Here is a 16,312-nt window from a genome sequence, read left to right on the forward strand (position 1 = left end):
GAAGCTCAAAATTATTCAATTGTGGCTTGCCTGTCTTATTACCTGTGATATTTCTATTTTCTTGTGATGTGACTGAAATGTTGCCTGTGATCTTTGAAGTCTCTCTTGGGATGGTTGAAATTTCAACCTGCAATGGATGACCTTTTTCATGTAAAGATTCAACTTTGACCTCAGATTGTTGAATTTTTGCCTGCAAAGACTGAACTTTCTTGTGCCATCAGTGAAATTTTCCCTGTAATGGCTGAAGTTTCACCTTGGATATTTAAAGATTTCCTGTAAAGGTAAATTTTGCACCCTTGATATTTGAAGTTACCTTTAGGTGGCTGAAATTTCACCTGCGATGGTAGAAGTTTCCATTGTGATGTTTGAAGTTTTTCCTCTAAGTTTGAAAGTACACCTATGTAGGCTGAATAATCGCCTGTGATGGTTGAACTTTCTAGGGAGGTGACTGAAATGTCGCCTGTGATGTTTGAGGTCTCTCTTGCAATGGTTGAAATGTCACCTGCGGTGGTTGACCTCTTACCTGTGGAAGGTGAAGTTTCTCCTGATATGGTTGAAATTTTGCCTGCAAAGCATGAACTTTCCTGAGCCATCACTGAAATTTTGCCTGTAATGGTTGATGTTTCACTTAGGATGGTTGACTTTTTTTCCTGCAAAGTTTAAATTTGCACCTTCGATAGTTGAAGTTTCCCTTGAGGTGGCTGAAAATTCAATTGTGATGGTTGAAGTTTCACCTAGGATTGTTGACATTTTTCTTCTTAAAATAAAATTGGAACCCTTGACAGTTAGTTTCCAAGAGGTGGCTGAAACTTCACTTGTGAAGGTTGAAGTTTCCTTTGTGATGGTTGATACCTTTCCTGCAACATTTGAAATTTCACCTGGCTTGCCTGGCATATCGCCTGTGATATTTGGATTTTCCTGTGATGTGACTGAAATGTTGCCTGTGATGTATGAAGTCTCTCTTGTGATGGTTCACTTGTCACTACCAGTGGTTGAGTTTTTCCTGTGAAAGTTGAAGTTTCACCTGAGATTGTTGAATTTTCACCTGCAAAGACTGAACTTTCCTGTGCCATCGCTGAAAGAACCCCTGTAATGTTTGAATTTTCACCCAGGATTGTTGATGTTTTTCTTGTAAAGATAAAATTTACACACTTGATAGTTGAAGTTTCCTTTGAGGTAGCTGAAATTTCATCTGCGATGGTTGACGTTTCCATTGAGATGGTTGCAGTATTTCCAGCAAATTAACAATTTCACCTACGCAGGGTGAATTATCTCCTGTGATGGTTGAACTTTCCTGGGAGGTGACTGAAATGTCACCTGTGATGTTTGATGTCTCTCTTGCGATGGTTGAAATGTTACCTGCAATGAAATTTGATCTCCGATGGTTGAATTTTTGCCTACAAAGACTGAACTTTGAGGTGGCTGAAATTTCACCTGCCATGGTTGATGTTTCGTTGTGATGGTTGAAGTTATTCCAGAAAAGTTTGAAATTTCAACTGGATGGGCTGAATTATCTCCCGGGAGAGGGAAGAAGAACCTGGAGCCAGGCAGGGGCAGAGCACTGGGGCAGAGGGAGGAGCCCAGGGTAGAGGAGGAACACAGGCAGAGGCGGAGCCTGAGGAGGAGGCGGAGCCCGGGGCGGAGGCAGAGCCTGGGGGCAGGGGGAAGCAGAGCCCAGGGGCGGAGGTGGAGCCCGGGGGCAGAGGCGGAGCTCAGGCGGCGCCTGCCCCACACCCTTACCTGTCTTCTCCTGGTCTCAACCTACCACTATGAAGTACTCCAGTAGCCAAACCATGACTGCTGCCACTGCGCCCAGGAAGAGAGTTCCCATCGCCGCCCTCGCCACCACTGCCCACCAGGCCCTGGACGAGCTCAGCAATTTCCCTTCAGCGTCTGTAGCCATAGCAGCAGCGCTTCCATCACACTTGACAATGGAGGCTCTAGAAAGCTCTTCTCCCACCCCACCTGAGAGGGCTCAGCCTTCTGGGTTAGGGCGCTGTGAGACCTGAAATTTCTGAAATCTTACTATTAATTTTGCAGGACAAAAGGATCTTTGAGATAAGTGTACATCAAATCATTTCTCTCCTGTTTTCAAACCCCTTGTCTTAGGTACTTTTCTATCACTGTGCTAAGATATCATGACCAAGACAGCTTATAGAAGAAACAGTTAGTTGGGTACCTAGAGTTGCAGAAGGTAAGTTCATGACCATCATGGCAGGGACCAGAGTGGCAGACAGGAATGCCAGACAGAGCACCAGAAAGAACAGTGGCTGAGAGCTAATATCCTGATCTACAAGTCTGAGACAAAGAGCTAACTGAGAATAATGTGGGATTTCAAAACCTCAAAGTCCACTCACAGTGACACACCTCTTCAACAATATCACAGTTCGTAATTTTTCCAAAACAGTTCCAACAACAGGGTACCATATTTTCAAACATATGAGACTATAGGTGTCATTTTCATTCAAACAAATACACTCCTCAATAGCTTCCTATGTAGCCAGGAATTAAGATAAAACATGTCAATGTCCCAAAGCATCCCAGTCACTCAGAGTCTTGTGCAGTTTTGTTGTTGTTGCTAATGTTTTATTTTTGAGACATAGTTTAATATAGTCCAGGTTGACCTTCCTTCCTGACTTTCCTAATGCTCCATTTACAGGCATGTTTCAACACACTTGCTTTATGATCTTTTTGTTTGTTTGTTTGTATTTGTTTTGTTGTTGTTTTTGTTTTGCTTTTCAAGATATGGTTTCCCTGTGTAGCTTTGCCTGGATTGGACTAGCTCTGCAGACTGGATGACCTCAAACTCACAGAGATCCAGTGTGTGCCACTACGCCCACTCACCTTTTCTTTTTTTGAGGGGGTATTTTAATCTTTTGCATAGATGAGTGATAAGAGTATTTTACTTGTGTATATATATATATATATATATATATATATATATATATATATATGGATACCACATGTGTGCATTATATGACCCAGGAGGTCATATAGTCAACCACCATGGACATGCTAGGAGTCTGCAAAAAAAAAAAAAGCACAGAATGTTTTGTTTTGTTTTAATATTTATTATGTATACACTGTTGTATTTGCATTTATACCTGCACACTGAAGAGGGTGCCAGATTTCATTATAGATGGTTGTGAGCCAGGCCTATTAGGGATTAGAATCTAGGGATACACATGTTTGCTCACCAGAATTATCTAGAAATGTGGCAGGATGAGGATTTTTTAATTTGTAATTTTCAAACATGTATTTATTAATTCATGAATGTGAATAAAAAAAGACCAGATTGGTGGGTGTTCAATTTGGGTCAGGTAGCTTGATCCAGTGAATATTGGATTTTGAATTAAGGGACTGTCCTGGGCCCATATGTACAATCCTCATTGACACAGTTCTGTCAGTTCAAATATGAGACACAGGCTATTGGCTAAAGCTGTGTCTGTAAGGTTACAGGTCTCAGCAGCTAATATTGTACACAGGGACAACATCAAACAGTATCTTATTAATGGCTTTCCTCTACAAGAGAATGGCCTGTGTTTTTCAAATTCAGTATGCCTGTGTGTTTTCTTTTTCAACTCTGAGGTTAAGAGCACTGGATGCTCTTTCAGAGGTCAGGAGTTCAATTACCACCAACTATATGGTGGCTCACAACATCTATAATGAGATCTAGTGCTCTCTTCTGGTGTGCAAGTGTACATGCATGCAGAACACTGTATACATAATAAATAAATAAACAAATAGTAAATAAGTCAGTTGTTGGTATTATTAAATTTTACTTTGTTGATGCATCACTGCTCTAGTCTCTTATTAGTTAATATGCTCTGATAATTCCAGTCTTTAATAATTTCATTCCTTTTTCTCTAGTGCTTTGATTTTTGTTTTTGTTTAAAGCAATGTCTCCTATAGATCAGTCTTTCACATGTTATGTAGTTTACACTTTATTTAAATACAGAATGCTAACTCTACTGCCCAATGCCTAAACATAATCCTGCAATTCTTTTCAGGTGGGCCCTTACTGGTCAGTGTGAAGTAAAAGAGATCAGTGAATGAGTGCCCACTGACCTCCCTGGTTTTGTTTGTTTGTTTGTTTGTTTGTTTGGAGGTGGGTGATTACAAATAAAGAGGGACCTGTGTAAGAATTGAGTTCACTGACCTACTTTGAAGCTGGTGTTGTCAAAACACAGAAAGGGAGGGGGAGGAGGGAAGATGGAAATGAGTCAAGTAATCAATTTTACATGGTCAGTAAAAGTGGAATGTTTACAAGTAGGGCTGGGAGTCATGCACAAAGGGAATCAAGAATACTGATTAGTTGCTGAACTTGTTTCTGGAAAGCAATTTTCTACAGTTACACTCGTTCAAACACACAGAAGATCTGGACAAAGTGGTGTGGTAGTACCTAACAGGAATGCTTTCCCCTCCCCCCATTTGAAAATGCACAACCTGAGAGAAAAGGTGTAATACTTTGTGTGCTCTAATACATATTTGAATACCCTGAAGAATATTGGAACATAAAGCCATTTTCAACTTTTAAAAATAACTTTTGAGATTATAAAGAAATCATTTCAACCTTCTAATTTCACTCTATTCTTATGTCTCAAATGCTGGGATGAATCATTAAAGTGGCTACTTAACAATCAAAGAAGAAGTGGCTGTCAGGTTCTCCCAGGATCCCTCAGTCCTTACTTGTTACAAGGTATGGGTGTCAAACACAGATCTCTAGCCCAGGAGTTGAGCTGCCCTCCTCCCAGCTGTCCTTCCTTATGTATTCTAACCATTTTGGTTACCTGCTCTTTTCATTTATCATTTATCCTCCTGGCCCTTTGTTCTGGCTCTCCACTTCCCTCTCTCCTATCGTCTCACATAGCTCAGTGTCATGTCAACTCTAGACTGTCCCAGATTTCCCTGTGTCTGACTATGTTCTCTCGTCTATCTATAATAAACTTTCTACTCCAATATTCCTAGGTACAGCCATATCCTTTTTGTTTTATATCTCATTTTTGTTGAGCTCCCATTAACTACTCCTTTCTTTTAAATTCATGGACATTTGTTTCTTTAATGGTTGTTACTCTTTGGCTTTGACTGAAGTTTCAATGAAGGACTTCCCAACTATGAGGTAGAGGTGACTGCACTGGACACTGAGTGTGTAATGGAATGTGCAACATAAATGGCTTGTATCTGGGAAGATGAGAAGTTGCCCTGGTACACTGGAAGATTGTATTTTAAAACATTTCCAAGATGAAGATGTTGCAGGATATTTGATCCCAGTGTGATCCCTGAGATTGTGAACTGTAAAAACCCATGCTTTGTTTGGTGTGGGTGAGCCCTAACACAAATCTTAATTCCAAGAATTTACAATTTATTGTAAACAGGTGATTACGATATGGTTCCGTCAGCCCTAGAACATGCCTTTAATTCAAAAGCTCTCTGTGCACAGGATTTAATAATGTTAATTCTAGGTCAAGAGGCAAAGCAAGAAACCAGCTGACAGGTATTAAAGAGTAAGTGGAATTTTCAGCTGAAATGTATTTAAGACAGAAAGTAAAAGTGGAAGGAATTTTTGCTTTGTAGATTTTGGGCTTTTTGAACTTTGAGCTAGAAGGCTTTGGCCTTGGGTTCCTTTAGCCTATCCCCCTGAGCTGTCATCTGAACTGGTGAGCTTTTGGGCTTTTTCCTTTTGGAGGTGAGGTGAGTAGCAGGGTCAGATGGCTACTTTCTCTGCCTCTCTGTGCTAGCAGGTTTTAAAATCGATTAATTGGGATTTTCATTCTTTTATAACAACACTAGGGTTCTGTGTGCCCATAGGGGTTAGGGCAAAGCTAGAATGCCTCTGCTATCTGCATCATTTGATCTTTGATCCACTGGTAGAAGAGTTGCTACTGTCCTGAGACTCAGCTCTATTGTTCAAGCTAATGAGGGACTCTGGGCAGGCCTAGAAGTCAGGAGCAACAGTGGGAGGTAGCTTATGGGTTTGTTCTGGGATTTTCTTCTGATGTAGCTCTAAAGAGCTTTGAGTGAGACCAGAGGCCATGCCATGCTGAGTGTGGGGCCATTGTCCACAGGCCTGGAAGAGCAGGCTGCTGAGCTATCACAGCCTGATCTGCTTTGAATGAGATGGACAGTTGTTCAGACTATGGTTCAGGCTGTGTTTCTGTTGGTCTCCATGTGGTAATCTCAGCAGAGACCCTTGGCCTCCAACCCTTCCTGAGAGTTGATTGCCCAGAGAAGTGAGGACTTTGCATCCTGGGCAGTAGAAAGTCATGGTGCTTATAATATCACTTATCTAGTGTGCACACACAGGTATTGGTTTTGCAGTGGACAGATTGGAAAACTGAAGGTCTCATTTCTAGAAATGATGAATGTTGTATTTCACATGGAGCTTTGCATAACAAATTTTACAACTCGTATTGAAACTGGAAGAAAAGAGGTGGTGGTGGTCATCTTTCAGCAATACTTGATTATGTTTTTTTTTAACCTTTCAACTACCACCAGTCACAATGGCATGATTTAGGGAAATTCAATTCCAGGGTACAAAAGGAATTTCTGAGATGCAGAATTTTGTCAGGTGTGCCTGGTTTTAAATAAGTGGATAGGAAAGATACCACATATTGTGACATAAATCATGCAGCAGGAAACAGAAACTAAATTATTCTCCATCATTTTTTTTGTGTATGATTGTTGGCAAGGGCTGGGCTGTGCCTGAACCCACAAGGGGACATGAGGGACTGCAAGCCACAGCCCAGCTTTATGATCACCTCCATTTTCTAAGAGACTTCCAGAGCAAAATGACTCTCTGTAAAGGAGGTTAGTAGTAGCTGAAGGGTCAGAAATATAATGATTTATGTGTCACTTTGTGATTGTCTTGTAGCAGTTGTGAAATCTGTGTTTATTTAATTTTTATTAATTAGAAAATTAAAGGTATCTCTGGTCCAGTGCACATTTTTCATGTTAGAGTTTCCTTAGGTCTTTTCATGTAAACTTGTCTCTATTTTAGGCTTATGTTTTTGACTTTTTTTCTCACCCCCTCATTCTTTCATAAACACTGTACACATTCTTGATTATTGAAGTTTGTGGTAAGTACAGAAGTCACATCATGCCAGAAGATTATGAGATTCATGACAGTAGAATCATCCCTTATTTTTCTGTTTTCCTCTGTTTCTTACCAGGTGGCTTTTCTGATATGAGATAGAGATTTTGGATTGTCCTTTAGAAATCACATAAAGACAATTTGCACTTATGTCTGTAGAAGGCAGAAGAGACAACATAAAGGTGAGTGATACTAGTTGGCCAATTTACTCCTTCGCTTTTGACATTTTCTTTTGGCGATCTGTCATTTTCTTCAGAAGTTTCATGTGTCCAGTGGTCTCCATATTCTTTAGTTGGATGATTTTATTCTCCTGAAAAGATTAAAACAAAACCATACCCCATCCCTAATTCAGGGGTGAGGGTTGTACCTTTTTAGGCGTGTTATATCTTTTATAGGGCAAATGATTTTTTGAAAATAGAAAAAGTATAGTATCTCAATTAAAGTTACAAAATTTTTGAAAGTTTACAAATATACCTTAAAGTGTATTTATTTCTAGATAATAAAGGGCATTCACTTTGATTTTCAGCCTGCCTATTACAAGCAGCTTTTAAATAAAATCACTGTAAATCCTATGTGCCTGTTTCTGCCTCCCAGGTGGTATGTAAAAGTCATGTGCCTCCCAAATGCTGGGATTAAGGCTATGAACCAACACCCTGTCAGTGTAACTCTTTTATTTAGAAAACAACTAATTAATAGAGAACTGCTTGTCTCTGCTGGGATTAAATGCATAGTCTATCACCACGCTGCTCAAATATTTTATATTCACTCCAAATTATTCCAACTCAAACAAGTTTATTCCTTTGAATTTACTTAAAACATTTTAAACCTCAACTGTTTTTAATATGAAACAACAAAAGTATCCTTTTTTATTTTAGAAGAAAACTTTAGTCTTTATTAAGTTAGTTTGGACTGAATGACCACACTGTCTGATGAACTGTTACCTCTGCTTATTCAGAAGATCTCTATTCTTCAAATCTAATCATTATCAATTTTGGTAGGATCCACCTTTCTTTTCCTGTGGAAACATTCAGTTTTACCAGTGAAGATACAGTTCAGTAATTTCTCACTGTCTACTCCTTTTAGTTTTGTTTACTTCTTTTTGTTCTAGAGTATTTAGGAGTGCTGTTAAGTTGCTACTAAGAGATCTTTCTGATTATTTTTTTCTGAATGTACTTAGTGGTATGAACTGTCTTCTGGTCAACAATTCCATTGTGTACTATGACTTTTGATATGTTGTGTATTCATTTCATTGACTTTTAGAATGTCTTTAATTTCTTTATTTCAGTTTTGATGCATATTTTACTCAGAGAGTTGTTCAATTTCTATGTGTTTGTAACTTTCTATTGTTTTTGTTATTTGCAATGTGCTGCTTTAAACCTTAGTGGTCTGATAAGATGCAGGAGTTTATTGCAAGTTTCTTATATCTTTCGAGACTTTCACTCTTCGAGTATATCATCAATTTTGGAGAACAATATATGTGTTGCTGAGAAGAGGGAACAATCTTTTGTGCTTGGGTGGATGTTCTGTAAACATCATTTGGGTATATTTAGTTTTTTGATGTTAGTTAACTAGAGCATTTCTCTGTTCAGTTTGGTTAGGAGGACCTGTCCATTGGTGAGAGTGATATTAAAGTCTTCCTCTATCAGTTTATGAGGGCCAGGATGTGATGCAAGCTGCAGAAGGGTTTCTTTTATAACTTGGGTGCTCTTGTGTTTGGGGCATAGATGTTAAGTATTGAAATGTTATATTGCTGGATGTTTTATTTTAATAGGTCATGTCCTTTTCCATATTTTGATTAATTATTTTTGAAGTCTTTTTTGTTAGATATTAAAATTGTTATATAATCTTGATACTCTATTCCATTTATTTGGTATATCTTTTCCAAACTTTTACCTTGAGATAATGTCTATCTTGATGTGAAGCTGTGTTTGATGTATTTAGAAGAAGGGTGGATTCTGTTTTATCATCCATTTTGTGAGCCTGTGTCTTTTTATTGGTGAATTTGGGTCAATGGTATTAGGAGATATCAACAAAAAGTTCTTGTAAATCCTGGTATTTTGGTGGTGGTGGTGGTTGTTTTAGCACCCTGTGTTGGCCTATATTTGTAGATACATATTGTTTAAATTTGAACTTATCATGAAACATCTTATTTTCTCCATATGCTGATTGAAAGTTTCTGGGCATGTTTACTTTAGTTGTGTTATTGCTCTAGATAGGACTTCAGATAATATATTGAAGAAATTTGGAGAGAATGGGTAGCCTTGCCTTGTCCCTGAGTTCAGTGGAATTGATTTAAACTTTCTTTCCATTTAGTTGGATGTTAGCTATAGGATTGCTGTGTATTGCCTTCACTGTGTTCAGATATGTGCCTTATATCCTCGCTCTCTTCGAGATTTTAAACAAGAATAAGTGTTGGATATTGTCAAATCCTTTTGCAGCATCTAAGGAAATGATTGTGTGGTTGTTTTTTTTCAATTTATTTATATGTTGGATTACATTGATGGATTCCATATATTTAACCACTGATGCATGCATGAGATAGAGCCTACTTGGTCATGGTGGATGATATCTTTGATATGTTCTTGGATTTGGTTTGTGAGGATTTTATTGAGTATTTTTGCATTATTGTTCATAAGAATGATTGGTCTGAAGTTCTCTTTCTTTTTGGGGTCTTTGAGGATAAATGAAGGTGACTGCAGTCTTATAAAAGTAGTTTGGTCATGTTGCTTCCATTTATATTTTATGAAATAGTTTGAAGATATTGGTATTCTTTCTTCTTTGAAGCTCTGGTAGAATTCTGCTCTGAAATCATTTGGTCCTTGTTTGGGAGTCTTTTGATGTTTGCTTCTATTCATTGAGGGGATGTAAAACTATTAAATATTTTTTACCTGATCTTGATTCAACTTTGGTAAGTGGAATCAATCAAAAAAATGTATATTTCATTTAGATTTTAAAATTTTGTGGCATATAGGCTTTTGACATTAAAGTTAATGGTTCTTTGGATTTTCTCAGTGTCTGTAATATCTCTCTTTTTATCAGCCTTGGTTGATTTTGATAGTGTATCTCTCCCATTTTCTTAGTTTGGCTATGAATTTGTCTGTTTTTTATTTTCTCAAAGAACTAGCTCCTGTTTTTTTTGATTCTTTGAATTGTTCTCTTTGTTACTAATTTATTGATTTCTGCCCTGAGTTTGGTTATCTAGTGGTCTACACCTGTTGGGTGTGTCTGCTTCTTTTTTTCTAGAGTATTCAGGTGTGCCATTAAGTTGCTTGTATGGGAAGTCTCCAATAGCATATGAAGGCATTTAGTGCTATTAAATCTCTTCTTAAGAATGCTTCCATTGCATCTCATAAGTTTGGGTATGATGTGCCTTCATTTTCATTGAACTATAGGAAGTTCTTTATTTCTTCCCTGACCCAGATTTCATTGAGTAGGGAGTTGTTCAGTTTCCACGTATGTGTAGGCTTTTTTGCTATTTCTGTTATTGTCAAGATCCACCTTTAGTCCATCATGGTCTGATAGGATGCAAGATATTACTTCAATCTTGTATCTGTTGAGGCCTGGTTTGTGACTACTGTATGGTCATTTTTAGAGAAGGGTCCATAAGGTGCTGAAAAGAAGATATATTCTTTTCTGTTTGGGTAAACATTTTTCTAGATAGCTGGTAAGTCCATTTAATTCATGACATCCATTAGTATCATGTCATTATATCTCATTTTAGGTTCTGTTTCACTGCTCTGTCCTTTGATGATATTGAGTTGTTATGGTCTCTCACTATTAATGTGTGGAGACTGAAATGTTCTTTAAACTTAATTAACATTTCTTTTACAAATATGGGTACCCTTGAATTTGAGGCATAGTTTCCCAGAATTGAGACACCATATTGGTGGAATTTTCCTTTTATGAGTTTGAAGTATCCTTCCTCATCCCCTTCAATTAATTTTGGTTGAATGTCTGTTTTATTAGATATTAGAATTGCTATTCCTGCTTGTTTCTTGTGTCCATTTGCTTGAAACCCCCATTCCTGCTTCAACATCCCAGGACCTTTTTCCAGGGATTAGCTCAGTGATCTGAGGTTGGAACCAATTTTTCCCTTACCATTGGGTTTCCTTTCACCTGGGAAACACAGTCAGTGATGTTTTGTGTCCTACTGTTCCAACTGTTGGTCATTGTGCAGTCTCTGCACAGTGTGCAATCAGCTCTGCCATCTGGGATCTGTTTTTTAATTTTTACTGAATATGAGTATTTGGTTGTATGCATGACTATGCACCTCTTGTGTGCCTGCTCCTCACACCAGTCAGAAGATTGCCTCAGAACTCATGAACCTAGAACAATGGACAGTAGTGGGTCCCATGTAAACACTTGACAATTGAGCCCAATTATTTTCAAGAGCAGCAAGAGCTCCTCGCTGCTGAACCATCTCTCCTGCCTTATGTTGCTTATTTATGATCATCATTTACATTGCTAATATTTTTCTCTTTCTATTTTTACCTGTTTAAACATGCATTCTTTTTAGTAAGATCTTATTAATGTTGCAGTTTAAGCTGTGGCACTGCTGGTTTCTGGAAGATTAATAAAGAATTGTATTGAATGTATAATTCCTTGTAGGAACTTCAGTAAAGAGCTCTGAGTTTTTTCTACCTATTATATTTGTTTGATTGACTTTTAGGGGAGGTTCTGTCTTACAATATAGGTCTGGCTGTCCTGGAACTCTTTGCATAGATTATGCTGGCATCCAACTCAATGAGATTCACCTGCCTCTGCCTCCTGAGTGATGGAATTAGAGGCATAACCGAATACAACCAGCTTGTCTATCATTTTTTGTAGTTAATAAATGTTCATAAATTTCTCTGATATGTAATCAGTACTGTTCATATGTTCATTTCTCTCTGTATCTCTGTCTCTATCTTTCTCTGTCTATTTCACTCTCTTCTCTCTGTTTGTCTTTGTCCACTTTAATTGGCATGTCAATTTCAAGGCTATATCCTATTGAAAAAGTTCAGATATGACACAGTTATTCAGTTTTCTTCTAAGAATGACTTATTGATAACATTAGCACTTCCACTTTAATATAAAAGCTTTAATCTTTATTTTTCATCTATAGACTATACATGATTTGGAAAGGAGAATATACAAAACAATTATTAAAAAAATCATATGTTCTATGCCTTTACTTTTGTCTGGTCACTCACAAATATGATCGTATCAGCTATGATTTTGTTGTTTGCCACCTCACATTATTTTTATCCATGTATTCACCATAGTCCACATTCCTGTCCACAAATATACCAGCACCTCTTTTTACATACTGATATGTCATATCCCTGGGGCCTGGTCAAAACACAATATTCATGCCACATTATCTTTGGACTGATGCCAGTGTCCCCTGATCATAACGTGTCATTTGTTGCTAAACAAAATATTGTGACTATGTTTTTCCTTCCACCTCTTTCATGACTGGGTCCTGACCAGCTTACCCAAGTAACTGAACCCAATTCATAGATTGCTCAAGGATCCAATTGCTGGCTATTTTAGACTCATGTTTCACAAACTGATGAAACTCCTATAACATAGGTCTTCAAAGCGTGGCTTTGGATTTCTTACAATCTACTCTTTAGGCTTTTCCTTCTCCCCTCCTTCACCTAATGCACAACACCTAACTGTCTAACCTTAGCACTTCTGTGTCAGACAATAAATGAAAGAAGTACAAGAAATATGTGAATATATTTCTAATAAAGTATAAATTTATATTGTTGCCTCTGTTTCTGTTGTACACATGTATCAAATATTGTAGAATTCAGTGACCTTCGATGATGTGCATGTGAAATTCAGCCAAGAAGAGTGGGCTTTGCTGGAACCTTCCCAGAAGCAACTCTACAAAGATGTAATGCTAGACACTTGTAGAAACCTCACTGCTATAGGTAAGACTGCAAATATTCTTTCACTTTTAAAATAAGGAGACAACTCTTACTTTATTATTGATCCTCTTCTATAATTCCAATTGAGAATGAGGTAGAATGAGGTGAATAAATCAGACATGGTTCTACGAGTCACAGAAGATAGTGATTTAAGTTTTTCCTTAATAATAATATGATATTTCCAATAATATATATTTTCTGGTACTATATTTTAGGCTACAATTGGGAAGATCATAATATTGAAGAACATTTTCAAAGTTCTACAAATAATAAAAGGTAACTTTATGTGCACAATGAAACAGATATGAATCTTAAGAAATTTTAATGTGTCCTGGTACAGATATGAATCTTAAGAAATTTTAATGTATCCTGGAAGTTTGTTTTTTTGGTTTGTTTTTTGTTTGTTGGCTTCTTTTTATTTTCTGTTTTTAAAAGTTTTTTTTCTGTGTAGCTGTGGCTTAACTTAGAATTGCTTGTTAGACCAGCCTGACCTCAAAATCACACAGATATGCCTGATTCTGCCACCACAAGTTCTGGGATTAAGGGCATGTACCAGCACACCTGGAAGTTTTAAAGAAAAGCAACAGTGTATAAACAGCACTTCTTTAAGTGTACTGATGATCATTAAAATCTCACAATTCCATGTACTTCAATGTCAGGTATCTGATTTGTGTTTTCAGGTACTCCTCTAAGATAGAAGAAAATAAAATAATGTTGTAACAGAAAATACCAATATAATCATATGGATATTACAGCTACTGAGTTGAACTGCCAATCTGTTTAGTCTCATTCTATCTACTCAGATATTGTAAGAGGTATATACATTGAATAGGTGATCGGTGTGTGTCCAAAACCTTCTAATGAGCAAATATGTCATAGTACAACCAGTGTTACTCATAGTCAGGCAGTAACATTCTAAAGTTTAGTGAAAGGAGCAGCTTATGAGAGTCAAGTTTATTGTTGTGGAGAAAACTTAACCCCTTTATGACATATCTATGATGAAAAAATACAAACTGTGTGGGAATCTTTTATTATTATTGTAATTTAATAGGTATATCATATGTCACAATGTTTCTAAGACACATGAGCATAGGGATATTGAAAGAAGCAGTGTACCTGTGTTTCTCAAAGAACAATTAATTTTGTAGTAGTCCCCACTTTGAGTAGATTTTCTGACTGTGAAAAATGGTTAGTGTTAATTGGTTTTGCAACTTCACTGTGAATTCATCAGCAAAATCATACTGCTGAAAATACCTATGAATACTAGGAATTTGGAACTTATTCTGCATGTCCTGCTCCCTTCTTAAATGAAGTGTCATTCATATAGTACAAAAATTTGTGAATGGGATTGCTGTGGTAAAACTCTGAATTCTTACAATAATCTTCATATATTTGAGAAAAGCTCTTATAGAAAAATGGTGCTATAAAAGTGAACCACATAACAAATGCTCTTACCATCACAGGGATCTTCAAAAATACCCATAATGAAGGCGAATACCATGAAAGTAATGAAGTAATAAAACTTTAAAATTTGATTCTTCTTTACCATTAGACCAAATTATGAAATTAATTCATATAGATAAATATATTTCTTAGTGTAATGAAATCACTGTGGTAAATCTTTCACATGTGCCAATTTTCTTTGCAGGCATGAATACAGTCATACTGGTGAGAAACCCTTTAAATGCACTCTATGTGGTAAAGCCTTCTCCTATATCACTGTTCTCCTATGGCATAAAAGAACACACACAGGAGAGAAGTCTTACAAATGTAATCAATGTGGTAAAGCCTTTGCAAAAATCAGTCATCTCCTGTGGCATAAACGAACACACACTGGAGAGAAACCTTATAAATGTAATGAGTGTGGTAAAGCCTGTGCAAAAAACAGTACTCTCATACGGCATAAAAGAACACACACTGGAGAGAAACCTTACGAATGTAACCAGTGTGATAAAGCCTTTGCACAAAACAGTCATCTCTTAAGCCATAAAAGAACACATACTGAAGAGAAACCTTATGAATGTAACCAGTGTGGTAAAGCCTTTGCACAAAACCATACTCTCATACGGCATAAAAGAACACACACTGGAGAGAAACCTTACGAATGTAACCAGTGTGATAAAGCCTTTGCACAAAACAGTCATCTCATAAGACATAAAAGAACACACACTGGAGAGAAACCATATGAATGTAACCAATGTGGTAAAGCCTTTGCACAAAGCAGTACTCTCTCAAGCCATAAAAGAACACACACTGGAGAGAAACCTTATGAATGTAACCAGTGTGGTAAAGCCTTTGCAGAAAACAGGACTCTCTTAAGCCACAAAAGAACACACAGTGGAGAGAAACCTTATGAATGTAACCAGTGTGGTAAAGCCTTTGCAGAAAATAGTAAACTCATATGACATAAAAGAAGACATACTGGAAAGAAACCTTATACGTATACTCAACATGATAAAGCCCTTGCACAACAGAGTAGTCTCCGAAAACATGAAAAAACACACAGTGGAGAGAAGCCTGGTGATTGTAATTAGTGTGATAAAACCTTTGCATGTAACAGTCATCTCCTAAGACAACAACACATTCTGGAAGGAAACCATATGAATTCAACTATGTGGCAAAGCCTTTGCATGTAACATCTCTTAATACATAAAAGAACACATAATGTAAAGAAGCTGTCTGACTGCATCCAATGTGAATAAACTTTTGCACATCAAAATCATCTTCAAACTCATGAAGGAAATCCTAATGGACAGAAAGCCTACGAGTGCTTTTAACATGGTGAAACCATTCTATATTTGTATTATTTTCATCATCATGAAAGGATTCATACTGGACAGTACTTATGAATGTGTTAAAACGGTGAGGCCTTGCACAAATCTAGAGTCATCATCATCATGAAATTATCCTTACTGGAGAGGAATTCTGCGATTATAAGCAATGTGGAGAAGACTTTGTGTTCTTTGGTCCACTGAGATCCAACAGAACTGTAAAACTAGCTCAATCGAAATGACCTCCGTTTTCTGAAGGGGAAAGAGAATAGGGGCAATAGGAATGGAGGGTAGTCATGGGGCAGAGAAGGGAGGGGGATTACAATTGGAATTTAAAGTAAATAAAGTTATTTTAAAAAGAATACAATGAATGGTGAATATCAATTACATGCAACAGTATTATATAATAAGGTGTTTATGGAAGACTTATTGATAATCCTGATTCTCAACATTTTCAATTGCTTCAGTTTACACAAGAAACTTTTAGTCCAGTGGATGAATATGTAGGGAATGGTGAACTAACACCAGCTATG

At 37.2% G+C, this 16,312-nt stretch overlaps 1 protein-coding gene across 1 annotated transcript; it reads left to right on the forward strand.

Moving 5' to 3' along the window:
• Positions 1–14,747: 14,747 nt before the first annotated feature.
• LOC132650782 (zinc finger protein ZFP2-like) lies at positions 14,748–15,164 on the forward strand (the record flags this gene model as incomplete). Its single annotated transcript, XM_060376101.1, has 1 exon — positions 14,748–15,164. A coding segment is annotated over one exon (417 nt), but the record flags the coding sequence as incomplete, so codon positions are not given.
• Positions 15,165–16,312: the final 1,148 nt, after the last annotated feature.

This window comes from Meriones unguiculatus, assembly GCF_030254825.1.
Source record: "Meriones unguiculatus strain TT.TT164.6M chromosome 13 unlocalized genomic scaffold, Bangor_MerUng_6.1 Chr13_unordered_Scaffold_33, whole genome shotgun sequence".
Taxonomy (NCBI): Eukaryota; Metazoa; Chordata; class Mammalia; order Rodentia; family Muridae; genus Meriones; species Meriones unguiculatus.